The 27,518-nt window shown below is 45.4% G+C and overlaps 1 protein-coding gene across 1 annotated transcript in view; it reads right to left on the reverse strand.

Annotated features, from left to right (window-relative positions):
• Positions 1-7,119: 7,119 nt before the first annotated feature.
• The window catches only part of LOC137530790 (DNA polymerase iota-like), a 31,857-nt gene continuing 11,458 nt past the window's right edge, over positions 7,120-27,518 (reverse strand). Inside the window, exons 6-10 of the mRNA XM_068251338.1 lie at positions 23,670-23,848; positions 15,624-15,715; positions 12,361-12,494; positions 10,541-10,737; positions 7,120-8,162 (exon numbers count right to left, since the gene is read on the reverse strand). Of these exons, the coding sequence (XP_068107439.1) occupies positions 7,419-8,162; positions 10,541-10,737; positions 12,361-12,494; positions 15,624-15,715; positions 23,670-23,848 (1,346 nt within the window). The 3' untranslated portion in view covers positions 7,120-7,418. The remainder of the gene's footprint in view (positions 8,163-10,540; positions 10,738-12,360; positions 12,495-15,623; positions 15,716-23,669; positions 23,849-27,518) is intronic.

The raw sequence follows: 27,518 nt of genomic DNA on the forward strand, positions 1-27,518 counted from the left end.
TCCAAAATCAAATGACGTGTATCTTCTGTTTCTGCTTTCTGACATCATTGTGATAACAGCAGAAGAGAACAAAAGATAAACAGAACAATGAGTAACAATTAAAGTGAACCAGAGACGAAGCACCCTCATGTATTTTACCATATATATCAGTGGGAACATTAGAGAAAACACCTACCATGCTTTCTGTTTCATTCTGCACTGCAGAGCTTGTTTCTTATCAGCCCTGATAAAATCCCCGACTGAGCATTGAGTCTGGCTTTGCTATAATGACTCAGCTATAATGATTCCTGAGCAGAGCCAGCAGAGGGCAGGCTTGGACTAGAAAAGACACCAGAAAACACAGACTCAGCTATAAAGATTTCTGAGCAAAGCCAGGCTGAATGCTCAGTCGGGGATTTTATCAGGGCTGATAAGAAACAAGCTGTGCAGTGCAGGATGAAACAGAAAGCAGGGTAGGTGTTTTCTCTAATGTTCCCACTGATATATATGGTAAAATACATGAGGGTGCTTCGTTTCTGGTTCCCTTTAAGGAGCCCATACAACAGACGATGCATGTATGGACAGATCGACCAAGAGACAGATCTCTCTCTGATCGAATGTGATGGGAGAGAGATCTGTCAGCTGCCCACACACAGCATGCTGATTCTCGCATCAAATTTCATGCTGAAATCTCTCGGGTATCGGCCGAGTCTGCTGCTGTTCCCATATTGTTTAAATGTACATGTATGTGTGCATTAATACATGAGAAAAAAATCAATAATGCAAAGCATATTGCATTATTGATCATGGACCCTTTTCAAGGCATTTTAAATACAGTTAATTATAAATATGCTAACATTTTCACTCAGATTTGGTGAGTGATACTGATCACATAGCGACACAGAGGCCCATATGCAATTAACGTTTTCTCTTGAGTTGTCTTCTAGGAGATAATTTTTCATCTTCTCATTAAAGGGAACCTGTATAAATAAAAGGTCTCCTGGGAGGTACTCACCTTGGGAGGGGGAAGTCTCAGGGTCCCAATCAGGCTTCCCCCTCCCCTGTAGCTGCAGGCAATCCAGCGCTGGCTCCCCTGAAGTGTCCGGAATCTTCGACAAGCCTGACAAGCGCTGATATATTTACCTTCCTGGCTCCAGCAGGGGCGCTGTTGCGGCTCTCAGCGCGGAGATAGGTGGAAACAGGCGATCTCTGTCGGGTCCGCTGTACTGCGCAGACGCAGGAGACTTGCGCCTGTGCAGTAGAGTGGCCCGACAGCGATCGGCTATTTCCGCCTATCTCCGAGGCGGAGAGCCGATACTGCGCCTGCACTGGAGCCGGGAAGGTAAATATTTACATCCCCGCTGCTGTTCGGGGAGCTTTATCGCCGCAGCCGTGGGACCGAGGAGGACGGGGGAAGCCTCATTAGGATCCGGAGGCTTCCCCCACCCGAGGTGAGTACCCCTCATGGAGGTTTTTCTCAATACAGGTTTTCTTTAAAATAACTTTTCAGCATTTTGCAATTGAAAAAATAGCACAAAAGTAGGCAAAGAGGTCCTATCAAAATGATTGTGAGTATTTTCTTGTTTGCTGGTGGCTTAAAAGGCATTTTATTGACAAGGGTGAACTTATCATCTAGGGGAAAACTCAAGAGAAAAGTTAATTGAATATGGGCCAGAGATTCATTAGGTACAATGAGATTTTACATCACTCTGCTTCTAAATGCCCATCTGAACCAAGAGGATATGGATGGATTTCCTTTTTAAACAATGCAGATTGCCTGGCTGTCCTGCTGATTCTTTGCCTGTAAAACATAGAGCCAGAGTGGCGTAACTACAATTCCTGGGGCCCCCCAGCAAAACTTTGATAGGGGCCCTAATGTTCACACCTCTTCCCTTGCCTCCCCTTAGCGCCCATCTCACGAGGGTCATAAAACAAGTTTGGCCATCAGGTTCTTCACACCCGTAATAAGTGCAGCCACAAAACACCTGATCTGAAGTATAGTCCCCTGTATCAGAGGAGGGGAAGGCTAGTAACTCCGCCCCAAGCCCCCCCCCCCCCATTGCAGGGGCTGCAGATTAGCTGCATGCTTGTTTCAGGTGTGTGATTCAGACATTACTGCAGCCAAAAAGATCAACAGGGCTGACAGACAACTGGTATTGTTTAAAAGGAAATACATATGGCAGCCTCCATAGTCCTCACACGTTAAAGAGAATCTGTACTCTAAAATTTTTACAGCAAAAAGCATAACATTCTATTCCTTATTTTCTCCTGTGCCCCTCTGTGCTGTTTCTGCCACTCTCTGCTGCAATCCTGGCTTGTAATTGCCAGTTTTAGGCAGTGTTTACGTCAGACCCGACAGAGGAGAGAAGACTAGATCATATAACAGAGATAACACAGCCACTGTGCAAGTAGGAAAGGCTGCAGTTAGACTGAGCACACTAGAACAGGGATAGGAACTTATAGGATAGAAGAAATAAGGATGAAAATTTTGTTACAGAGTCCCTTTAAGTGTCCTTTATTCTCCACACTCTAAAATTGTTTCTCGAATATCACCGGGAAGACTGCTAATGCTTCTGGGCAATGAGCATTCCACCTCTGATTGAGGCAGGAGCTCGCCTGTCCGTCTGAGGGAGCGCTAGGACTTTGGGATGCGCTGGATTCTTGGATTCGAAAACAAAAAATGGTCATGATAATTTTAAAGAGAAATATCACTGCCTTTAAAAATGTGCTACAACCAAACATCAGCACTGCACAACCCTTCTTTCAATGTTGTTAAATGGAACCTAAAGTCAGAGCGATATGGAGGCTGCCATATTTATTTCCTGTTAAACAATGCACATTGCCTGGCATCCTGCTGATCCTCTGCCTCTAATATATTTAGCAATCGACCCTGAACAAGCATGCAGATCAGGTGCTCTGACTGGACCTACAGGTTTCAGGTGTGTGTTTCAGACACTACTGATGAATGAAAGATCAGCAGGATAGCCAAGCAACCAGCATTGTTTAAAAGGAAACCGAGGTGTAAGCCCTATGGAAGCTGCCACATTTATTTCCTTTTAAACAATACCCGGTGCCTTGCAGTCCTGCTGATCTATCTGGTCAGTAGGGTCTAAACAACACACTTAAAACAAGCATGCAGCCAGTCTTGTCAGATTGGTCATAGACATCTGATCTGCATCTTGTTCAGGGTCTACGGTAGGGTTTCTCAAACCTGTCCTCGTGACTCCCCAATTGTGCATGTTTTGCAGGCAACTTCACCTATGCACAGTTGGGGCAATTAGTGTCCTAGCCAGGTGGATTCCACAGAGGGGACCCCAGGAGAATGCCTGATAGCGGAGCTGCTGCGAGGGACACATAGGCTTCCAGGGGCTGAAGGAAGTTCCAGGTAAGTAAATCTGATTTTTTTTTAATTGCCAGATGTATCCTTTAAAGCAGAGTTCCCCAACCCTGTCCTCAAGGCCCACCAACAGTACATGTTTTGCAGGAAACCACAACCATGCACAGGTGAGGTAATTAGTGTCTCAGCAGAGCTGATTAACCACCTCTGTGGATTGCCACAAAACATGCACTGTTGGTGGTACGTGAGGACGTGGTTTGGGGATCACTGCTTTAAAGAGACACTGAAGTCTCTTTTTTGACCTTATTTTCTAATAAAGTCCTCTTGAGCATTAAATTCTAAGCAGATTTGCTGCATCCCCGCTGCAGAACGTGTGATATATTGCCCAGAAATAGCCCTGCAAAGTTCTACGACTTTGCAGGTGGCAGATTTTGCTGCCCGGGAGAGGCAGAGCTGTGCGCAGTAGCTCTGCCTCCTATCCAGTCAATCACCCCGATCTCCGCCTCTCCCCCGCCCCTCTCAGTGAAAGACTGCAGGGGCGGGGAGAGGCAGAGATTGACTGGAGAGGAGGCAGAGCTGCTGCGCACAGCTCTGCCTCTACCAGGAAGGAAGATCTGTGAGCCCTGTAACTTTGCAGGTGTGTTTCTGGGCAATAAATCACTCATTCTGCCGCAGGGGTGCAGCAAATCCGCTTAGGGCCTGTTTCCACTAGTGCGGTGCAAATCGCTGGGATTCCACCGCTGACAAAATCGCATGCGGATGCGATTCCGCATGCGATTTTTGCCGCGATTTCGCATAGGCAGGCTATCAGCGATTTTAACCATGTCACTGCCTGGCTCAATGTACATTAGTTTTAGTGCGAATTCGCACGCGAAATCGCGGCAAAAAACGCATGTGCGATTTCCCCTATTAAATACATTGCCTGCGAATCGCCTGCATTCCACACGCAGGCGAATTCTGCAGGCCCTACCGTGCAGAAAAATCCTGCACAGAAAAACGCACCAAAAAACTGACAAGTGGAAACAGTCTCATCCACTTGTATTGGTTATGCGAATCCGCATGCAGACAACGCATGCGGATTCGCTCTAGTGGAAACAGGCCCTTAGAAGTTAATGCTCAAGAGGACTTTATAAGAAAATAAGGTAAAAAAAATGACTTCAGCGTCTCTTTAAGAGGACCCGGAGGTACACATACACATAGGGAGAGACAGCTTGGGGGTCTGTTGGTTGCCAGGAAATGATATGCCATTACCGTCACACACCCATCGACACACATTTTTCAGCATCGTTTTGATCAATTTCCGGCTCAAATCAATTCAAACTATCGATATCTGCCTGCCAATTGTTATGATCAAATAGGCTTAAAATTGATGCCAAAAATCGAGTACTGTGTAGGCACCCTTAGAAGAAAGCAATAAATTGTAGAATTGTTCTTAAAGTGCACCTGAACTCTTGCACAGGACAGAAGGGATACAGAGAAATGCACCCTGTATGTATTTAGGGAGTTTAGCCTGTCTAATGTCCCCTCATCTGTGACTAATCACAAGTTGTAATTAGATTTCTACCCTGTGTCAGCTGACTGCCAAGGCAGATAAGCTCATTTGAAAGCCCAGGATGTTAAACAATATGTCTGCTTCCATAACAGCAGGAAGTAGACACACTGCTGATTTATATCAGCTGTAACAAAGAAATGTTTTCCATAAAGGTTACTATGCTGTTGCTTATCTTTTAGAGCAGAGAGGAAATTTCGAGTTCAGATCCGCTTTAAAGGGAAGGTTCAAGCAAAATAAAAAAATGAGTTTCGCTTACCTGGGACTTCTACCAGCCCCATGCAGCCATCCTGTGCTGTCGTAGTCACTCACTGCTGCTCCAGTCCCCCGCTGGCAGTTTGCCGACCTCGGAGGTCGGCGGGACGCATTGCGTACATTTTTACGCATTCCCACTAGTGCAGGAACATTAACACATACATTTTTACGCATTACTGGTTTAATGCGTAAATTTTTACGCATTGAACCAGTAACGCGTAAAAATGTATGTGTTAATGTTCCTGCACTAGCGGGAATGCGTAAAAATGTACGCAATGCGTCCCATCGACCTCCGAGGTCGTCAAGCTGCCAGTGGGGGACTGGAGCAGTAGTGAGTGACAATGAGGGCACAGGATGGCTGCATGGGGCTGGTAGAAGTCCCAGGTAAGCGAAACTCATTTTTTTATTTTGCTTGGACATTCCCTTTAACATTTTCCCAACCTGGTACAGAACAGTCATATGCTTTGCCACAAGAGGGTGCTGTACACTCACTTAAATTGTATTGTACTTTTCTCCAGATGTACACATGCATACACACATCCATCAGCTGACCGTAACTGTGCACTTCCAGCACATACACGTGTACAATTACAATCAGCTGATCTATGTGTTTATGTGTATGCATGTAGTATGTGAATAGACTGCTGTAATCGCAAGGAGCGCTCCTACAGAACAGAAGGCTTGTGTTTCTTTTTTAAAGCACAACTGAAGCGAGAGGTATGTGGAGGCTGCCATGTTTATTTCCTTTTAAGCAACACCAGTTGCCTGGCTATCCTGCTGATCCTCTGGCTCTAATACATTTAGCCATAGACCCCTGAACAAGCATGCAGCAGATCAGGTGTTTCTGACATTATTGTTAGATCCAACAAGATTAGCTGCATGCTTGTTTCTGGTGTGATTCAGCCACTACTGCAGCTAAATAGATCAGCAGGGCTGCCAGGCAACTAGTATTGCTTAAAAGGAAATAAATAAGGCAGCCTTCATATCTCTCTCACTTCAGTTGTCTTTTAAGGATTAGGTCTCTACTTATTAAGGAAACTAAGGAGCGCTAACCTCCCACAGAAGCTTCTGGTTAATTTCTACAGATGCACTATAGAAAGCGTTCTGACCAATTGCATGATGGCCTGGTACAACAGCTGCACGAAGGCTACTAGAGAAGCCCTGCAGTGAGTTGTTAACACAGCAGAAGCCATTATTGGCACTGAACTACCATCACTGGAACTTTTGTATAATATTCGCAGCGTGAGAAGGGCCAAAAACATTATCAAGGACAACACTCACCCTGGAAATGCCTTGTTTGAGCTCCTTCCATCAGGTAAACGTTTTAGATCAATCCGCATACAAACAGACCGAAAAACAGCTTTTTCCCATCCGCCATAAACTTGATGAACTCTGAATCCTCTCTGAAATAATTAACACTGTGTACAAATTGTTTAAATATCTGTAACACCTGGCATACTTGTATAATGTCTTCTCTTCCTACCTTTGTTACTATCACTATGTTCCCTATATGCACTGTGGGGTTGTCATGAAAAGTAATTTCGTTGTGTTCCACAATGACATTAAAGTGCTTGAACATAATTGAATTGAATAGGTAACCTACTGGGGAAAAAGAAGCCATTGTATCAAATAAAGAAAAAACTTTACTAGCCTGCTATAACATCTCTTACTGGTCAATGTGTCTATTCAGTTTTCCAAAGTGCTTCTAAGATTCCTAAAACATCCACAAATAAGGGCCGGATTACACAGACGTCTGGGCAGCAGTAGACGTCAGCTGTGGCGCTCAACATTCAAGCGCTGCCCATTCAAATTAACTGGTACTGTTGTTTACGCACACGCCATGTTTTGATCCTGATTTTTCCTGTCACTAATTTTTTTCCTGGACGCAATCTGCAGTGTCCAGGAATGGTAACCGCTACGCTTCCGTGTCCCCCTGCGGGGGTCAAAGACAGACTAAACGACAGGACATGCCACTGAAGGTAGACACAGACGGAAAACATTTATATGGCACTTTTCTCCTGTTGGACTTAAAGGTTTTGAACTGCAGCCAGTTGGGCACGCTCAGTAGGCAGTAGCAGTGTTCGGGAGTCTTGCCCAAGGTCTCTTCACTGAATAGGTGCTGGCCTACTGAACAGGAAAAGCAGAGATTCAACTCCTGGTCTCCTGTGTCAGAGGCAGAGCCCTTCGCCAGTACACTATCCAGCCAAACGCTTTTCTGCGTTCTTGCCGAAAAGCATTTGATCGAGACGCCGTCTGAACCAGCCCTACACAAAAAATGTCACAAGTAGCAGCCAGCCGCTAGCCTGGTTTAAAATACTTCAGTAAGTTGTTTGGCTTGGCTGAAGGGTGTGGCCTTTGACCTTTGGCATTCTTCACTTTCTCCTGCGACTTCTTGACAGGAATTTTGGGAGTGAGTTTCTTATGCTTCCAGTCTGTCATGAGTTCTGTGCGGAGCTCCTCTGGGAGCTGAGAAAACACACTCATATCCACGCTTTTGGGGAAAAAGTCTGTTGTTTCACTGGATTCTGAGCAGTCCATGGCAGTGCTGGGGTCTGTGTCACAGCACTGACTCTCTACCAAAGTCTTGCAACCACTACTGCTGGGTAAAACGTATGAGGAAGAGCTGGCAGAGCCAGTGCTATTGCTGCTTCCGCTGTCTCTACCATTGTGGCTTTCTGGCCTGACAGGAAGTTGTGCTATTACGGCGGCCATCTTGTTTTGCCCACTCTGTGGTGGGATGTCACATGCAGAATTGTGTGCAGTGGAGCTCTGTGGATGTCTAGCACTGGCTTTCATAAAGAAGCTTTGTATCCCCTTGGGTGATGGTCTCTTGTCCTGGCTGCTTTTCTGTATCCCTCCAGTCTGTGGGCTGGAGAGGATCTCCCTCCTAATGTCCTCAGGCAGCTGGCTGAAGACATCCATGTCAATGTCGTCAGAAAGTGAAGGGGGCGCAGGGTGGTTAGACTCCAGCCTGTCAGAGACGATTCCAGGTTTCTTTTCATCTGTGACTCCAGAATCTTTTTCTGCTTGTGTTCCAGGCTCCTTTTGTACAAAAAGAAGATCACACACAAAGTATTACATACTAAAGTATGCTAGGCAAGGAGAATAAAGCTTAATATTGAAATGTAACTTCAAGGGAGTCTACCACCAGTGGCCTGTAGTGAAGGATGACGCCATTTATTAAGGTCTAAAATGCATATAAGCTCCTCCCACTAGTACATAATACTGTAAGCCAAATTTGACAAATTGGGGTTTAAATGGAGCAGATGTAACATCACATTAGAAGTCAAAATGCACCACATTGTTTATAACATAGCGTTTCACAGAAAGAATAGCATGTAAATGTATATACAGTATAAGCTTATACGACAGATTGTATGTAGCTCGATATATGCCTCTGAAGAAGCGGCTGAACAAATCTATCCCTGCTATTGCTTGGCCGAAGCGATCTACCAGGCTGATCACTGGCCGGGCAGCAATCATAGGCCACTTTAAACACTTTGGATTCTTGACAGAGGCGGTGGATATCGGCTGCCTCGGCTGAATTTTATCTAGCGTGCTTACGGAGCTTAAAGTGAACCGCCAGACTAAAAATCGACTCAGCAGCACTGAAAAGGCTTGGTGTTTCTTTAACAGTTTCACAGCATCAGAACTTTGTTTCTCTTATACAAGCCTCATTTTTAGCAGCACAGAAGAAAACTGCCCGGGCAGTTTTCCCCTTATGCTGTGCAAAGCATGATGGGATTTCTGATGTTGTTGTTCTCGTGCTGCTGTTTTGGTGCAATTTTTTTTTTTTTTACATTTTGAATTTGACATTTGAAGCCTAGTGTGTGCAGCTGGGAGGGGTTATCAGGACACAGGGCAGTTGGGACTGTGTCTCATGCTCCCTGTCATCTCCTTTCAACCAAAAAGATGGCTGCCTCCGTGACAAAGATGGCAGCCCCCATGAATCACAAACATTTGCCTGTTCTTCTAAACCAGGGTCAGTAAAAGATTATATTACCTATCTATTCTAAATAACATAACTAATGTAACTTAATAACAGTATGTTTGTTTAGGCTGAAGTTCCCCTTTAAAGGGAACCAGAGACGAAGCACCCTCATGTATTTCACCATATATATCAGTGGGAACATTAGAGAAAACACCCTATCCTGCTCTCTGTTTCATCCTTCACTGCTCAGCCTGCTTGTTAACAGCCCTGATAAAATCCAGACTGTGCATTCAGTCTGGCTTTGCTCAGGAATCATTATAGCGGAGTCTGTCTTCTCTGATGTCTTTTCAAGCCCAAGCCTGCCCCCTTCTGTCTCTGCTTTCCTGTTCTGTATATTCAAAGCATCACAGAGAGCTGTGATAAGATGAGAGGAGCTGCTAATGTAAATGTACATTGAAAAACTTTTTTTTCCTATCTATATTTGTTAGTCATAAGAGTTTTTTTTTTAGAAATGGTGATTTCATTTTGCACACAGCCCACTAAATAATATGCTTTTCTGATGAACTGGAAAAAAAAAACGGCACACCAGAGCGGTAAAAATACCATATAGTATTTAGTGTGTAAAACCTATCGGGGGATATGTTTATTTTGTGCCAAAGCGTTCATCTCTGGTTTCCTTTAAATATGAACTCCAGTGAAAATAACGTAATGAACAAAATTGCTTAATTTTTACAATAATTATGTATAAATGATTTAGTCGGTGTTTTCCCATTGTAAAATCTTTCCTCTCCCTGATTTACATTCTGACATTTATCATATGGTGACATTTTTACTGCTGGCAGGTGATGTCAGTGGAAGTAGCTGCTGCTTGCTTTTTTGGCAGTTGGAAACACCTGTAAACAGCTGTTTTTTCCCACAATGCAATAAGGCTCCCACAGTGTGATGTCAGTACCTAGGTCCTGTCATCACACTGTGGGAGGGGTTTCACCACAATATCAGCCATATAGAGCCCCCGATGAGGTATTTGAGAAAAGGTAAAGATTTCTGGCGGGAAAGAGGGTATCAGCTACTAATTGGGATGAAGTTCAATCCTGGGTCATGGTTTCTCTTTTCTGTGTCTGTTCTCTTGCTTTGCCCGGTTACCTGTCCTATTGCCAAACCTCTGCGTGTCGGACTACCAGCTCTATTCTGATCCCTGGACTGGCTGTCTACCTGAACCATTACTGAACTCTGCTTGTCTGACTACCCACCCAGTCGTACAGAGCCTCCCATCTTCATAAGCATTCAGGGACACGGGTGCTCCCAAAGCCTTGCTAGGACTCCCGAAACCATAGAGTTTCAACCGAGCACAGCGGTGGACCGAGGGAAAAAGAGAGGACCACCAACACATGGGATCCAGAGCCCTACCGCTCCATAGGTATCCAATCTTTTTCTTTTAGTTCTCTTCACCATCTGTTACACGCAAGATTCTGATGATCTATCCCCTTACCTGGCTCATCTGGCTGGCCTCTATCCTCTTCTGGGTGAGGTAGAACCCAATTGAATTCCGTGCTGTGCCTGAACACTGAGCTGGCTTGAGGTTGGAGAAGCAGACATTCAGCAGGGTGAGATGAAATGGCCACTTGGCATCAATCATCTTCTCAAACAGCTTCATCAGCAGGTCCATCAAAACAGGGACTGATAATTCTACCCACAGGGAGGAAAAGCACAATATTAAAGTGACACTGATGCAAAAAAAAAAAAATTATGATGTAATGAATTGTATGTGCAGTACGGATAATTAATAAAACATTAGTAGCAAAGAAAATAGTCTCATATTTTTATTTTCAGTTATATAGGTTTTTTCTTTTTTTTAAACATTGCATCATTCTTTCATATTTGCAGTTTACACACTACTCAGCACTCTCAATGATTTTACAGAGGAGGCCAGTGAACTTTTGAAATTAACTCTGCAGAAAAAACAAAATACAGTGACAGACACTTGAGATAATACGCTTCAGAAGACAGAGCTCTCTGCGACTTTGAAAGTTGTGGAGCTCAATGGCTCTTTTGCTTAGATAACAACTGGAGTATCTTAACTCTTCCTGTACTGGAAACAATATTAGACTCTGCTGATCTCTGCTGCTAATGTTTTATTTCTTAGATGTACTACACATACCAATCATTATTTTCACTTCAGATTCCCTTTAATGCCTATCTACCCTTTAACATTTTAGGTACATAACTGGCTGTAATGTACACAAAGGATACAATTCAAAATCCTGACGCTTGTCTACAAAGCACATTACAACCCAGCTCCTCCTTATTTATATAAATTCCCTTAAAGCATGGGTCTCAAACTCGCGGCCCGCGGGCCATTTGCGGCCCTCGATACAATATTTTGTGGCCCTCGCCGGCAAAAGCTTCCTTATAGTTCACTTCAGTGCTCCCAAGTAATCCGCCGCATCCCCGCTGCTAAACGAGGGCTGCAGAGCCCCCAAATTGCCCGTGGGGCAATCCGCCGGCATTTCCTGGAAGGGCAGAGCTTTCAGCTTCAGCTCTTCCCCTCCTGGCGTCAATCTCCGCACGGATCGCCGCCTCTCCCCGCCCCTCTCTGTGAAGGAAGAGTGAGAGGGGCGGGCAGAGGCGGCGATGCGCCGCGATTGTGAAATTCCTGTGAAGTCAGGATGAGGCTGGGCCAGGATGAGGCCCAGCCTCATCCTGACTTTGCCTCCTGCGGCCCCCAGGTAAATTGAGTTTGAGACCCTAAAGGATACCCGAGGTGACATGTGACATTATGAGATAGACATGGGTATGTACAGTGCCTAGCACACTAATACTATGCTGTGTTCCTTTTTTTCTTTCTCTGCCTGAAAGAGTTAAATATCAGGTATGTAAGTGGCTGACTCAGTCCTGACTCAGACAGGAAGTGACTACAGTGTGACCCTCGCTGACAAGAAATTACAACTATAACACACTTTCCTAGCAGAAAATGGCTTCTGAGAGCAAGGAAGAGATAAAAAGTGGAATTTCTTATCAGTGAGGGTCACACTGTAGTCACTTCCTGTCTGAGTCAGGACTGAGTCAGCCACTTACATACCTGATATTTAACTCTTTCAGGCAGAGAAAGAAGAAAAGGAACACAGCCTAGTTATTTGTGTGCTTGGCACTGTACATACACATGTCACATCAGGCATCCTTTAACACAATTCTCTCCCCTAACACATCTGCCACTTACCCTCACTAACCCTTTTTAGGATCCAGAGGCTTCCCCCTCCCGAGGTAAGTACCCCACAGGGGTTGTTTTGTTTTTGTTACGGTATCACTTACCACTGCTCAGATTCTGGATGACATTCTTTGGGATGGGACATTGGCGACTCTCCCGATTGGGGTATTTATTGGTTGGGTGGGACTGCCGCAGGGTCAGACGCAGGGTCTGAGGACTCCTCCCATCCCTCTGCACCCTACAGAGATGAAACGTGACATTTATCAGTGTTACAAATCACTCATTGGTCATCACCTTCAAAATTAAAATAACTGAACACATCTACAGTAGTATATTACTCCCTGCCTGGGTGATAAGGCTGGAATAATAATAAAAAAAACAACAACAGCTAAAACAAACACATTAGGTCTGAATTAGGGCTTGTGTACAACAAGTGTTAATTTATGCATCTGAATTGCATTTTGGGGTTATTTGAAACATTGTTGCAGAATACCGGCGGCAAAGTTGGAAAATGTTTTTTATGGTATGTCCACTTAGGAGCAGGGCTGTGGAGTCAGAGTAATTTTGGGTGCCTGGAGTCGGTGGTTTCATAAAATGAAGAGTCAAGTATTTTTGTACCAAATTCACAGCCCTGGTAAGTAATAGCTAAGGAGTCGGAGCTATTTTGGGTACCTGGAGTCGGAGTTGGAGGTTTCATAAATTGAGGAGTCGGAGTTGGAGTCGGATGATTTTTGTATCGGCTCCACAGCCTTGCTTAGGAGTGTTAGGCCTCCTACACTTGTTATGTTGCCCTTAACGATTACCGATAGTGCAACATTTCTAGTAACCAGCACTGTACACACATGCTGCTCAGTTATAGCCAAACAGCATGTACTGTTCCATAGAGAGAGGAGGAGGGATGACCTTCCTTGAATGTTTAAGGCCAGATTTACACCTGTTCGCAGTGGTGCGATGCAGTGCAAGCACCCCATTGCACCGCAGAAAACAGCCTATATATGACCCTGTGCGACAACAGGGTCATATGCATAGGTCCGCCCCCAGGCTAGTGACATACTCCCTGCTGGGCAGCAAGTACATCACAGGGATTCTCGTCGGTCCGTGCATGAGCGCCATGTTGCACCATACTCCCACTGTTTACACTTAATGTGTCCCGACTGACTTGCATTGGTGCGTAATCAGTGTGGTAGGCAAGGATCATGCTGCAATGCTCTGCAGACTTTGCGTTGGGAATGCAGCGGTTTGGATAATTCCGGTGCACCATATCGCATCAAGTTAAAGTGAACCTCCAGACTAAAAATTGACTCAGCAGCACTGGAAAGGCCTGGTGTTTCTTTAACTGTTTCACAGCATCAGAACTTTTTTTCTCTTATACAAGTCTCATTTTTAGCTGCAAAGAAAAAAACTGCCCGGGTTTTTTTCCCCTGATGCTGTGCAAAGCATGATGGGATTTCTGATGATGTTGTTCTCATTCTGCTGTTTTGGTGCAATTTTTTTTAAAGTGTACCCGTGGCGAACAACAGGTCAAAAACCAGATACTTACCTAAGAAGGAAGCCTTTGGATCCTGTAGAAGCTTCCCACACCATCCTTCGGTCCACTGTTGCCACACGTGGACCCCCCCAAAGAAATCCAACAAGAGCTTGTGGGAGTGAAGAGTAGGGCAGCGCTCTTCTTCAGGCACGAGCACGGCTGTACTGTACCTGTAAGTATTGCCGTTCCTGCCGTGAATCAAAGCTACTTGTGCAGGAGCGATTCTGTGCATCTCACGCGGGTGCAGCATGGTGACGCTCGTGCCTGAAGATGAGTGCGGCCTGGATCTTACCGGGGGGTCCCGGCAAGCTGCAGCAGGGTAGAAGAGGATGTGAGAAGCCTCTACAGGACCCAGAGGCTTCCGTCTTCTTAGGTAAGTATCTGTTTTTTGATCTGAGGTTTGCCTCTGGCTCACTTTAACTGATTAAGGACCAAAGGCTTTGGAACCTTTAACAAGACTCTGACAAAAAAAGTTCCCCTGGAGGGTACTCACCTCGGGAGGGGGAAGCCTCGAGGTCTAAATGATGCTTCCCCCATCCCTGTAACTGCAGAGAATCCAACGCTGGCTCCCCCGAATTGACCCGGAATCCTGGCTTGACAAGCCTGACAAGGCTTGATATATTTACCTTCCCTGGCTCCAGCAGGGGAGCTGTTGCGGCTCTCCGCCCGGAAATAGGCAGAAATAGCCGATCTCTGTCGGGTCCGCTCTACTACGCAGCCGCTGGAGACTTGCACCTGCACAGTAGAGTGGGCCGACAGCGATCGGCTATTTCCGCCCATCTCCGAACGGAGAGCCGATACTGCGCCTGCGCTGGAGCCGGGAAGGTAAATATTTACATCCCCGCTGTTCGGGGAGCTTTATCGCCGCCGCCGTGGGACCGAGGAGGACGGAAGAAGCCTCAATAGGATCCGGAGGTTTCCCCCACCCGAGGTGAGTACCCCCCAGGAGGACTTTTTGCCATTACAGGCTTTCTTTAAGGACCACAGCCTTTTTTTTATTTTTGCACTTTGTGATTACTGTGATTGGCTCATGCAATGAAAACTGCTCCTGATCGAGTTACAGAGTTCTGTGTTGGCGGGGCTGTGCTATTGCATCCTGGGCACGGGATCGGGACGGCATTAAAACTACGCCGCATCAGGCTTAGGCAGCCACGAGTTTTAACAACAGTCAGCCCTGAACCGGTTGAGTAGGGTTGCGTAGTACGAGCATGCAATGAAGACAATACACTCGTTTATCGTGTTGCCAAACAAACTCATCTGCACATGCTAGATTCTAATCTCAGAGGACCCAAAATGATTGTCTCAGAAGGCGATTATCTAGTTGGTGTTGGCTGGATAGTGTAATAATTAAGGGCTCTGCCGTTGACAAGGGAGACCAGGGTTCGAATCTTGGCTCTGCCTGTTCAGTAAGCCAGCACCTATTCAGTAGGAGACCTTAGGCAAGTCTCCCTAACACTGCTACTGCCTATAGAGCGTGTCCTAGTGGCTGCAGCTCTGGTGCTTTGAGTCCGCCAGGAGAAAAGCGCTATATAAGTGTTTGTCTTTGTCTTTTTTTGTCTTTTGGTGTTCCCAAACTACAATTACAGCCAAGAGCATGGAGTTTGCATGTTCTCCCTGTACAGGTGTGGGTTTCCTCCAAACAAGCTGGCTTCCTCCCACCTCCCAAAACATACTGGCAGGTTAGCTCCTCCTCCCTACCTTATATTGTATGTAGAATAAATGTCTCATGTGCGCTGCTTCAAATACCACACATAAATACACATATAAACCTGGGATCGCACCCATATGCTTTCATTATTATACTATTTATTGCCTTACCTGTTCATCTTGGTAACGTACCTGTTTAGAAGGCTTCTGAGCAGTTCTTCTAGCTTTGCTTTCACATCTGATACTGTGGAACACTTCTTAAACGAGTCCTCTTCACTCAGGGACTGTTTGAATGAAGATTTAGTAGATTAAAATCCATGTCAAAGTAAGAAAAAAACATTTTTGCCTTTTAGTTGAGGATAAAGGGCTAAACTGAACAGATCGGTAAAACTGTCAAAATAGGTACAGCTATTGTTACAATTAGGCTGAGAACATTACATGAATTAAGGGGGGGGAGGGGTGTGTGTGTGTGTACGTGTCTGCGTGTACGTGTGCGTGTGTGTGTATATGCTGTATCTCTCTCTCTCTCTCTCTCTCTCTCTCTCTCTCTCTCTCTCTCTCTCTCTCTCTCTCTCTCTCTCTCTATATATATATATATATATATATATATACAGTGCTGTGAAAAACTATTTGCCCCCTTCCTGATTTCTTATTCTTTTGCATGTTTGTCACACTTAAATGTTTCTGCTCATCAAAAACCGTTAACTATTAGTCAAAGATAACATAATTGAACACAAAATGCAGTTTTAAATGATGGTTTTTATTATTTAGTGAGAAAAAACCCCTGAAAACCTACATGGCCCTGCGTGAAAAAGAAATTGCCCCCTGAACCTAATAACTGGTTGGGCCACCCTTAGCAGCAATAACTGCAATCAAGCGTTTGCGATAACTTGCAACAAGTCTTTTACAGCGCTCTGGAGGACTTTTGGCCCACTCATTTTTGCAGAATTGTTGTAATTCAGCTTTATTTGAGGGTTTTCTAGCATGAACCGCCTTTTTAAAGAGAACCCGAGGTGGCCTTGTATTACGTAAGTGGGGCACAGAGGCTGGTTGGGCACACTAACACCAGCCTCTGTTGCCCCATCGTGTGTGTCAAAGACCCCCCTGCTCGCCGCTATACCCCCGCAGAGCTGGCGACACGCAGCGTGTCGCCAGCACAATGTTTACTCTAGCGCTGTCTGTCAGCGCCGCTCCGCCGCCTCCTCCGCATCGCTGCTACCCGCCCTCGTCCCTTCCCTCCCGCTGATTGGAGGGAAGGGACGAGGGCGGGTAGCGGCGATGCGGAGGAGGCGTGGGAGCGGCGCTGACAGACAGCGATAGAGTAAACATTGTGCTGGCGACGCGCTGCGTGTCGCCAGCACTGCGGGGAGTTTAGCGGCGAGCAGGGGGGTCTTTGACACACACGAAGGGGCAACAGAGGCTGGTGTTAGTGTGCCCAACCAGCCTCTGTGCCCCACTTGCGTAATACAAGGCCACCTCGGGTTCTCTTTAAGGTCATGCCACAACATCTCAATAAGATTCAGGTCAGGACTTGGACTAGGCCGCTCCAAAGTCTTCATTTTGTTTTTCTTCAGCCATTCAGAGGTGGATTTGCTGGTATGTTTTGGGTCATTGTCCTGCTGCAGCACCCAAGATCGCTTCAGCTTGAGTTGACGAACAGATGGCCGGACATTCTCCTTCAGGATTTTTTGGTAGACAGTGGAATTCATGGTTCCATCTATCACAGCAAACCTTCCAGGTCCTGAAGCAGCAAAACAACTCCAGACCATCACACTACCACCACCATATTTTACTGTTGGTATGATGTTCTTTTGCTGAAATGCTGTGTTACTTCTACGCTAGATGTAATGGGACACGCACCTTCCAAAAAGTTCAACTTTTGTCTCGTCGGTCCACAAGGTATTTTCCAAAAAGTCTTGGCAATCATTGAGATGTTTTAAGAAAAATTGAGATGAGCCTTAATGTTCTTTTTGCTTAAAAGTGGTTTGCGCCTTGGATATCTGCCATGCAGGCCGTTTTTGCCCAGTCTCTTTCTTATGGTGGAGTCGTGACCTTAATTGAGGCAAGTGAGGCCTGCAGTTCTTTAGTTGTTGTCCTGGGGTCTTTTGTGGCCTCTCGGATGAGTTTTCTCTGCGCTCGTGGGGTAATTTTGGTCGGCCGGCCACTCCTGGGAAGGTTCATCACTTTTCCATGTGTTTGCCATTTGTGGATAATGGCTCTCACTGTGGTTCGCTGGAGTCCCAAAGCTTTAGAAATGGCTTTATAACCTTTACCAGACTGACAGATCTCAATTACAGTACTTTTGTTCTCATTTGTTCCTGAATTTCTTTGGATCTTGGCATGATGTCTAGCTTTTGATGTGCTTTTGGTCTACTTCTCTGTGTCAGATAGCTCCTATTTAAGTGATTTCTTGATTGAAACAGGTGTGGCAGTAATGAGGCCTGGGGTGACTACAGAAATTGAACTCAGGTGTGATAAACCACAGTTAAGTTATTTTTTAACAAGGGGGGCAATCATTTTTTCACACAGGGCCATGTAGATTTGGAGTTTTTTTTCTCACTAAATAATAAAAACCATCATTTAAAACTGCATTTTGTGTTCAATTATGTTATCTTTGACTAATAGTTAACGGTTTTTGATGAGCAGAAACATTTAAGTGTGACAAACATGCAAAAGAATAAGAAATCAAGAAGGGGGCAAATAGTTTTTCACAGCACTGTATATATATCCTTTCAATGGTATAGCAATAGGGGAGGCAGAGGCTGTGACCGCACTGGGCCCTTGGACTAGAGGGGCCCGCTAGGGGCCCTCCTTCATCCATCTTCTCAGCTTTTCATTGGTGCTATGCTGGTATATGGGCATTGAATAGTGGTAATCCTTCACAAACTGTTTCTTTAAACTTAATAGGATGGTTAACAGATTGCCTGCAAATATCAGACTACATGTAAGGACCCTTATCCCTGAAGAGCCTAGAACAGCCTGCTTTTACATGCTTCCCAAGATCCACAAAGAGGGAAACCCTGGCAGGCCCATAATCTCAGGGAGCGGAACTCTTACAGAGAACATCTCAGGGTGGCTGGAAAACATTTTGAAACCTCTTGTCTGTAAAAGACCCAGCTACTTACAGGATACCACCCACCTCCTGAACAAACTGTCAGCCATCGGCCCAGTACCTGAGGGAACCATACTGGCCACGATGGACGTGGAGTCCCTGTACACGAACATTCCCCATGATGATGGTATTGCGGCCTGCTGTAAATATCTTCAGGGTCAGGGAATACCTGTAAAGCCTATTACTGGACTGATCAAATTCATTCTCACTCATAATTATTTCACTTTTGGACAGGACCTCTATTTACAGCAGATGGGCGTGGCAATGGGTTCGCGATTCGCTCCACAGTATGCAAATCTATTCATGGCCAAAATCGAAGAGGAATACCTCAATGCATGTGGCATAAAACCCTTGGCCTACTTCCGCTTCATTGATGATATTTTAATCATCTGGTCCGCAAGTGAGGATGATCTTCTCCAGTTCCACAGGAACTTCAATGCCTTCCATCCTACAATCAAATTGAAACTTACCTACTCTCACACAGAGATTAACTTTCTGGACACCACCATATACATCAGGGGTAACAACATACAAACCTCTGTGTATCGCAAACCTACAGACCGTCCCACATACCTAAGATATGACAGTTTTCATCCCAGGCACATTAAGAACTCTATAATTTACAGCCAAGCTATAAGGTACAACCGGATTTGTTCTGACAGGATGGACAGAGACAAGCACCTGGATCACCTTAAGAACACTTTCATTAAACAAGGTTACAGTCCTCCCATGGCTGAGGCCCAAATCAGGGAAGCCAGCAACATCCCCAGGACTGAACTCCTGAAATATAAGCAAAACCAGAAAGAGGAACGTGTCCCTTTGGTTGTCACCTACAACCCACACCTGGAAATCTTAAGGAGGATTGCTAAGGAACTTCATCCCATTTTACACAAGGATCACAGACTGAGAACGATATTCCCTAAACCTCCACTCTTGTCATATCGGCAACCACACAATCTAAAACAGATGATTGTCAGGAGCTCTTTGAATAGGCCTCAACAAAACGGAACATCACCCTGCCGACAAAAAATATGTGGGACCTGCAGACACATTTACTCCACTGACAGGGTAACGATACCAGGTTCACAACAGGAGTACAGAATACAAGGTAAATTTTCTTGTGGGTCCACCAATCTGGTATATCTAATCATGTGTGCTAAATGCCCCAATGTTATGTACGTGGGAGAAACTGGACAAACTCTGCGCAAACGTATGAATGGACACAGGCACACTATTAATGATACCAAATCTGGACTCCCAGTTGCTGCACACTTTCGGTCCAACGGACACAGCATGGATGATCTTCGTGTCACTGCCCTGAAGGGCGGCTTCAAAACGTCAAATGACCGATTAATAGCAGAAACAAAATTTATAAATTGTTTCAAAGCTGTGCAGAAGGGTCTGAATAAGGACAACAACTTTCTATATTGGTATGAGATTGATGATATATGAACTGTCTCAGCCACCCTAGCTGAACTTGTGAACTAAGAATTTACGATACCTCTGGGTCAATCCTAATACCAGGTCTGTGAGCAATAAAGTAAACAAGGATCCTTATCTTACCCCATTTAGATGGTCTGTTTGTATTAAGGCATCTTAATGATGTATTTATGCTTGAAAAAAATATCTGTTTTTCCTTTTGATGTTGCATGTATATAAGCTGTCTGTACCACCAGCTTGCAAACTAACAGGATATAAACCTGACGAAGGCTGCAAGGCCGAAAGCTTGTTTATTCTTATTCATTTGTAGTTAGCCAATAAATGGTATCATCCTGATTTAAAACTTCTTGCTTTTACTGATGGCTAACACGGTACAATACCCTACTGCTAATCTAAATACAACTCTCTCACACTGCAGCTGTCCTTAGTAGGATCCATATCACTAGACTGCTTGGGGTCCCATGTAAAACTAACACTGGGGCCCCAGGCTCCTTGCTTGTGCCACTGTATCCTACCATATTATTATTACATATTTCAATAGAAGTGACATCTTCTTCAGCACTTTACAGAGTACACAGTCATGTCACTGACTGTCCTCAAAGGAGATCACAGTCTAATCACTACCATAGTCATAGTCCAATGTCCTACCATATTCTTATAGAATTCTACATAGCTAATGAGCCTAGGCTAAACATCACTGGGAGGGCGAGGCTACATTCAATATACAGCAATATATAGATATAGAGGGTGTTTCTGATGCGGAATCCAGGAAAATGATTGTAGAAGTGGATATCCTGAATATGTTACTACATTCTGCTATAGTATATGTAACTACAGAGCCTCCTAAATCCATAACACCATAAGAAGCCAAGTTTCAGGGCCACCAGGAGCTCTTTAGCATAATGGTGACAATAGAACCTTGATAAGGTGACCCTCGTTGTTCTGAAACATTGGCTTCTCATAGCACAATGCATATAAATCCATCACTCTGTACATATGGGAGGGCCGACTACTGGGTGTTATTGCTGTCTGTATTGCTCGCTCCAGACAGGCACCCACCTGATCCCCACAAGAGGAACGTGTGTGAATTATTAAACGGAACAGCAGGGAAAGGTGGCAGCGCTTTCCAAAGCAGGCTGCATCTGAATGACTACCAGCATAGTGTGCAGAGCCTAATTATAGGCAGGGCACACATCCTGCATTCAAAGCAGATGCACCAAATAAACATTAATGGAGGATGTTAGCTTCCAGGACAGTTTGCAACCTTTACTGGACCCTTCCACCGCGATGAGGCCAACCTTATGGAAGGGACCCTAACCTGTAACTACGGTTATTACCAAAGATAAGCAGGATACGCTGCCACTTTTTCTAAAAAAAAAAAAAGATACCTAAGAAGGGGAAAGCCGATAAGTCCTCCAGAGATTTCACGTGTCGTCCTCACCGCTGCCACCCTCTGGAAGATCCTCTTCCTGAACGAGCGCGGTCGTGCTGAAATCGTGCAAGCATGGCCCCACCTACGCAGCAGCACGGAGCCAGTCATGTGTGAGTGGCTTCAGCTTACTTTGCAGGTGCAGCTACACTCGTACAGGCGCAGTACCACTGCACTCGTGTGTGAAGAGGAGCTCAGCCCGGATTGTCAATCTGACAAACTGTTGTCAGATTTCTTTTGGGGGACTGAGAGCAGCAACAGAGATTTGGAGAGTGGAAAAAAATCAAGATTAGGGAACAGCACAGTGATGTAGAGCTTAGCACTGTTGCCTTGCAGTGCTGGGTCCCCGGTTCTCATCCCAGCCAGGATACTATCTGCACGGAGTTTGTATGCTCTTCCCCTGTCTGCGTGGGTTTCCTCCGTGCACTCCGATTTCCTCTCACATCACAAACATATAGGTAAGTTAATTGGCTTCCCCTGTAAAAAAAATTGTCCCTAGACTACGATATATACACTACATGATACATTGACACATGCAGGGGTGTTGCTAGGATCCTAAGATATCCGGGGCACTTTTGGGCCCTCCAGCCGGAAAATGAGTGTGGCCACACTCCAGGATGTGGGAGTGGTCATGGGCGGAGCCAAATTTACATCAAGTTAACAGCAGTCTAAGTAGGCCTGCCCAGCAAAATGTTGGATGAAGCCCCCTTTTCTACTGAAAAAAATAAATAAATAAGCATATCATATAAATAGGCAGTGTCACTTAAAGAGACTCTGTAACATCAAAAAGATCCCCTGGGGGGTACTCACCTCGGGTGGGGGAAGCCTCCGGATCCTAATGAGGCTTCCCACGCCGTCCTCTGTCCCACGGGGGTCTCGCTGCAGCCCTCTGAACAGCCGGCGACAGACCCAACTGTAATTTCAATATTTACCTTTGCTGGCTCCAGCGGGGGCGCTGTGGCTGCTTTCGGCTCGGAACTAGACGGAAATACCCGATCTCCATCGGGTTCGCTCTACTGCGCAGGCGCCGGAGACTTGCGCCTGCGCAGTAGAGCAGACCCGACGACGATCGGGTATTTCCGCCTACTTCGGAGCCGACAGCCACCAGATCGCCTGCGCAGGAGCCGGGAAGGTAAATATTTACGTCGCCGCTGTACGGAGGGCTGCAGCGAGACCCCCGAGGGACGGAAGACGGCGTGGGAAGCCTCATTAGGATCCTGAGGCTTCCCCCACCCGAGATGAGTACCCCCCAGGGGACAGTTTGATGTTACAGTTCCTCTTTAAAGAGAAACTCCGACCAAGAACTGAACTTTATCCCAATCCGTAGCTGATACCCCCTTTTACATGAGAAATCTATTCCTTTTCACAAACAGACCATCAGGGGGCGCTGTATGACTCATATTGTGGTGAAACCCCTCCCACAAGAAGCTGTGAGTACCGAGGTACTTCTGGCAGTTTCCTGTCTGTGAACCTTGTTGCATTGTGGGAAATAGCTGTTTACAGCTGTTTCCAACTGCCAAACTGCATGCAGCAGCTACATCACCTGCCATCAGTAAAAATGTTACCATGTGATAAATGTCAGAATGTAAATCAGGGATTTAAAATATTTTACAATGAGCAAACACTGACTAAATCATTTATACATTTTTTATTACATTATTTTCACTGGAGTTCCTCTTTAAACATAACTAGGCAGGTTATCTGGCAGTTCTCCATAGCATTCCCTCACAATGCTCCCACAGGCCTCCTACTAAGCCACCACAAATCCCAGCATGCCCCATAGAAGAACCACAGCTCTCACCCAGCATACCCCCATTGATGCACCACAGCTCCCAGCATCACCGCCATTGATGCACCACCGCTCCCAGCATCACCGCCATTGATGCACCACAGCTCCCAGCATCACCGCCATTGATGCACCACAGCTCCCAGCATCACCCCCATTGATGCACCCCAGCTCCCAGCATCACCGCCATTGCGGCACCACAGCTGACTCTGTCTGGGGGACATCCGGGGCACCCCAGAATAGATCCAGGGCACGTGCCACTGATCTTTGGGGCCAGCAACACCCCTCAACATATGACTATTTTAGAGATTAGATTGTGAGCTCTCCTAAAGGATCAGTTAAGTGACAAGGCAATACTCTGTACAGCGCTGCGGAAGATGTCAGCGCTATATAAATACTAAATAATAATAGATTACCCGAGATTTGCACTTGGGTACACTATTTGACACACACAGAGATAAGCAGCGATACCTGCGGAGGACCGGTTGGAGTGACAGGCGAGTCGTCCTCTCCTCGGCTGAGCTGCTGGATACGATGAGCCACTGAGGACCCCAGTTCCTTTTCCAACACAGAGACAGGGCAGGCCTGCAGAGCACACACGCTGTCCAATCCCAGGCCTTCCAATCGCTGGGCGGTCCTGTGACCAATGCCTGCATAGACAGAGGACAGGTTTACTTTTCAGAAATGTGTATTATTAAACTTTATTTATAAAGAGCCGACATACACTGAGCAAATATATAAACGCAACACTTTCTGTTTTGCTCTCATTTTGCCTGATCTGAGCTCAAAGATCTGAAACATTTTCTAGATAGACAAAAGACCCATTACTCTCAAATATTGTTCACAAATCTGTCTAATGCTAGGCATACACGGGTCAATCCGGCGGCCGATTAGCTGCCGAATCGACTCCCGCCGCGTCCCCGCTTGTCCGCACGTGTGCCCGGCTCGATTCCCGCTTGTCCCCGCCGGCGCTTCTTATCTTCCGCTCGATTCGCCGCTATTGTCCACCCGCGGGTATCGATCGCGAAATCGATCCCCGCAGTGATCGGACACATCGGATATTATCAATCGAGCCATCAGCGGCTCGATTGATAAGGAACAAACTGACTGTGTATGCCCAGCATAAGTCTGTGGTAGTGAGCACTTCTCCTTTGCTGAGATAATCCATCCCACCACATGGGTGTGGCATATCAAAGTGCTGATTAGACAGCATGAATATTGCACAGGTGTGCCTTCAGGTAGCCATACATCAGGCGACTTGGCGGCCGATTGACCATCGGATTCGATTATTATAATTGAATGAAAATCAGTGCCGCCACGTGCATGCTCGATCGACAATTTTGTGCCGAAATTGGTTGCAAGATGAAAAGCCGACTTGTTAAATTGTGCGGACAACGGTAACGTCTGCAATATCGGGATGAGTGACGAACGCAACGAGACCCCCGACGCTGTCCCCCCTAATGTGTAATGTGCCCCCCGGGGCCCAGTGCACTATACATTATCTGTCCATGACCGCTGGCTCCGGGCAAACTCCTTGCTTCATACACGCGCCCCACATGGTTGCCGAGGTGACAGGGCCCACGTTACTAGGCGACCAAATGAGGCACATGTATGGATACGCAGCAATAAGAGGACAAGCGGCGGACAGGTAATGTATATAGCACCAGGCATGGGGAAACTCACATTAGGGGAGCGGCGAAGGTGGCACATAAGGCCGATTCCAGATAAGTTTCAGCATGAAATTGATCAGGAATCGGCATGCAGTGTATGGGCATCCGACAGATCTCTCTCTAGTCAGATTTGATCAGAGAAACATTGTCTCTTAGTTGAATCTGCCCATCATTGCTAGATGTATGGCTAGCTTTAGACCGGCCACAATAAAAGGCCACTCTGAAATGTGCAGTTTGAACACAGCACAATGGCCTTTTTAAAGAGACACTGAAGCGAAAAAAAATATATGATATAATGAATTGGTTGTGTACTATGAATAATTACTAGAAGATTAGCAGCAAAGAAAATATTCTCATACTTTTATTTTCAGGTATATAGTGTTTTTTCTAACATTGCATCACTCTATAATATGTGCAGATTACACAACACTCAGCATTCAAAATGAGTCTTTCAGAGCAGTCTGTGAAGTAATGACCTCTCCTCTAGCAGAGGAAAAGTAAACAGTTCAATTACAGTTGAGATAATAAAAGTCAGATAACAGCCCTCTCCAGGACTAACTTAGTCGGAGAGCTTAATGGCTTGTTTGCATAGAGATAACAACTGGAGTTTCTCAACTCTTCCTGTACTGGAAACAATTAGACTGATGTATCTGATCTTAATGTTTTTTTTCTTAGCTGTACTACACATACAAATCATAATATCATCATTTTTTTTCGCTTCAGTGTCTCTTTAATCTGTGCTTGGTAGGGAAGCATTGTCAGTCAGTGCTACCTCACTGATGTCCCAGACTCCCAGGCACTAGCAGGGTAAGCAGTGCTGTGTTTCCATATTTCTGGAAACAGGACACAGTTTCTCTGAAATCCAGAAGTTCCAATTATGGCTTGGAACATCCGCAGCTGCGAAGTGGTTATGCGGTACATCACATGCTCATGGAAGCCAATAGAAAGCTTCTAATGTGATTGACATGCACAACACACCCACGGCACAACCACAGTGTGAAGTCATGAGGCAGCCCTTGGTACACTGGAAATGTGTTTGTATATAAAAGAAACCCCTCGTTTACTGGGTACACTCGCTCTCTGTCTTACATCTCAACTTAAAGAGACACCGAAGCGAAAAAAAAATGATGATATAATGAATTGGTTGTGTAGTACAGATAATTACTAGACCATTAGTAGCAAAAAAAATATTCTCATATTTTTATTTTCAGTTATACAGCTTTTTTTTTTTATAACATTGCATTATTCTCTAATATTTGCAGTTTACATGCTACTCAGCATTCTAACTGATTTTTACAGGACAGTGAACTTTTGACCTGTCCTGAACTGTTCTCTGCAAAAGAAAAAACAATACAGTTAAGATCAGGGCTGTGGAGTTGGAGTCGAGGAGTCGGAGTCAGAGCAATTTTGGGCACCCGGAGTCGGAGTTGGAGTTATGGTTTCATAAACTGAGGAGTCGGGAGTCGGATGATTTTTGTACAAAATCCACAGCCCTGTTAAAGTGAACCAGAGACGAAGCACTCTCATGTACCATTACCATATATATCAGTAGGAACATTAGAGAAAACACCTACCCTGCTCTCCATTTCATCCTTACTGCTAAAAATGTCTGTTAACAGCTGTGATAAGAATCCCGGACTGAGCATTCAGTCTGGCTTTGCCGGGAATGATTATAGCTGAGTCATTATAGAAGAGCCACAAGGGGGCAGGCTTGGGCTTGAAAAGACAGACTCAGCTATATTCATTCCGTAGCAAAGCCAGACTGAATGCTCAGTCGGGGATTCTTATCAGAGGTGATAACAGTCAGATTAAACAGAGATGAAATGAAATAAAGAGCAGATTATGTGTTTACTGTCACGTTCCTACTGATTTATAAGGTAAAATACATGAGGGTACTTCGTCTCTGGTTCTCTTTAAGTATTAGACTAAGGAGACAGAGTCAAGGAGTCGGAGCCATTTTGGGTACCCGGAGTTGGAGTCGGAGTCGGAGTTTCATAAACTGAGGAGTCGGAGTCGGAAGATTTTTGTACCGACTCCACAGCCCTGGTTAAGATAACAGCCTTCAGAACACAGAGCTCTCTGCGACTTCATGGAGCTCAATGGCATTTTGCATAGATAACAACTGGAGATTCTTAACTCTCCCTGTACTGGAAACAATATTAGACTTATTTCTCTGCTCCTAATGCTTTATTTCTTAGCTGTACTACACAACCAAATCATTATATCATATTTTTTTTTCCACTTCAGTGTCTCTTTAACTTTCTTCTTTGCTACACGTAGCCTAGATTGAGTTTCCTCAAGCTGAACCTAGGTCAGTTGCCTAGTGGTGACTTGCAATGTAACGCCAAGATCTGCAATGATGTTCATATTCTTGCTTTGCTGATGTAATGAGAAATGCTGACGATATGCACCTTATATTTCTGATTGAAGCCAATACATTCCCTCAACTGCTTGAGCACGTCTATTGTCTTCATCGATATGTGCTACAGCTGTGAGAATGCGAGTGCTGTACAAACACTGCAGATTTGGGCGCAGCCGCCGCCATCATAGGCCGTAATAGAAATTATGGCTATAGCGGCGCACAGTTATTTGGGCGTCGTCAAAAAGGCGGAGCACAAATGATTACAAAAAACACTGCAATAGCTGGAAG

This window comes from Hyperolius riggenbachi, chromosome 1 (genome assembly GCF_040937935.1).
Source record: "Hyperolius riggenbachi isolate aHypRig1 chromosome 1, aHypRig1.pri, whole genome shotgun sequence".
Classification (NCBI taxonomy): Eukaryota; Metazoa; Chordata; class Amphibia; order Anura; family Hyperoliidae; genus Hyperolius; species Hyperolius riggenbachi.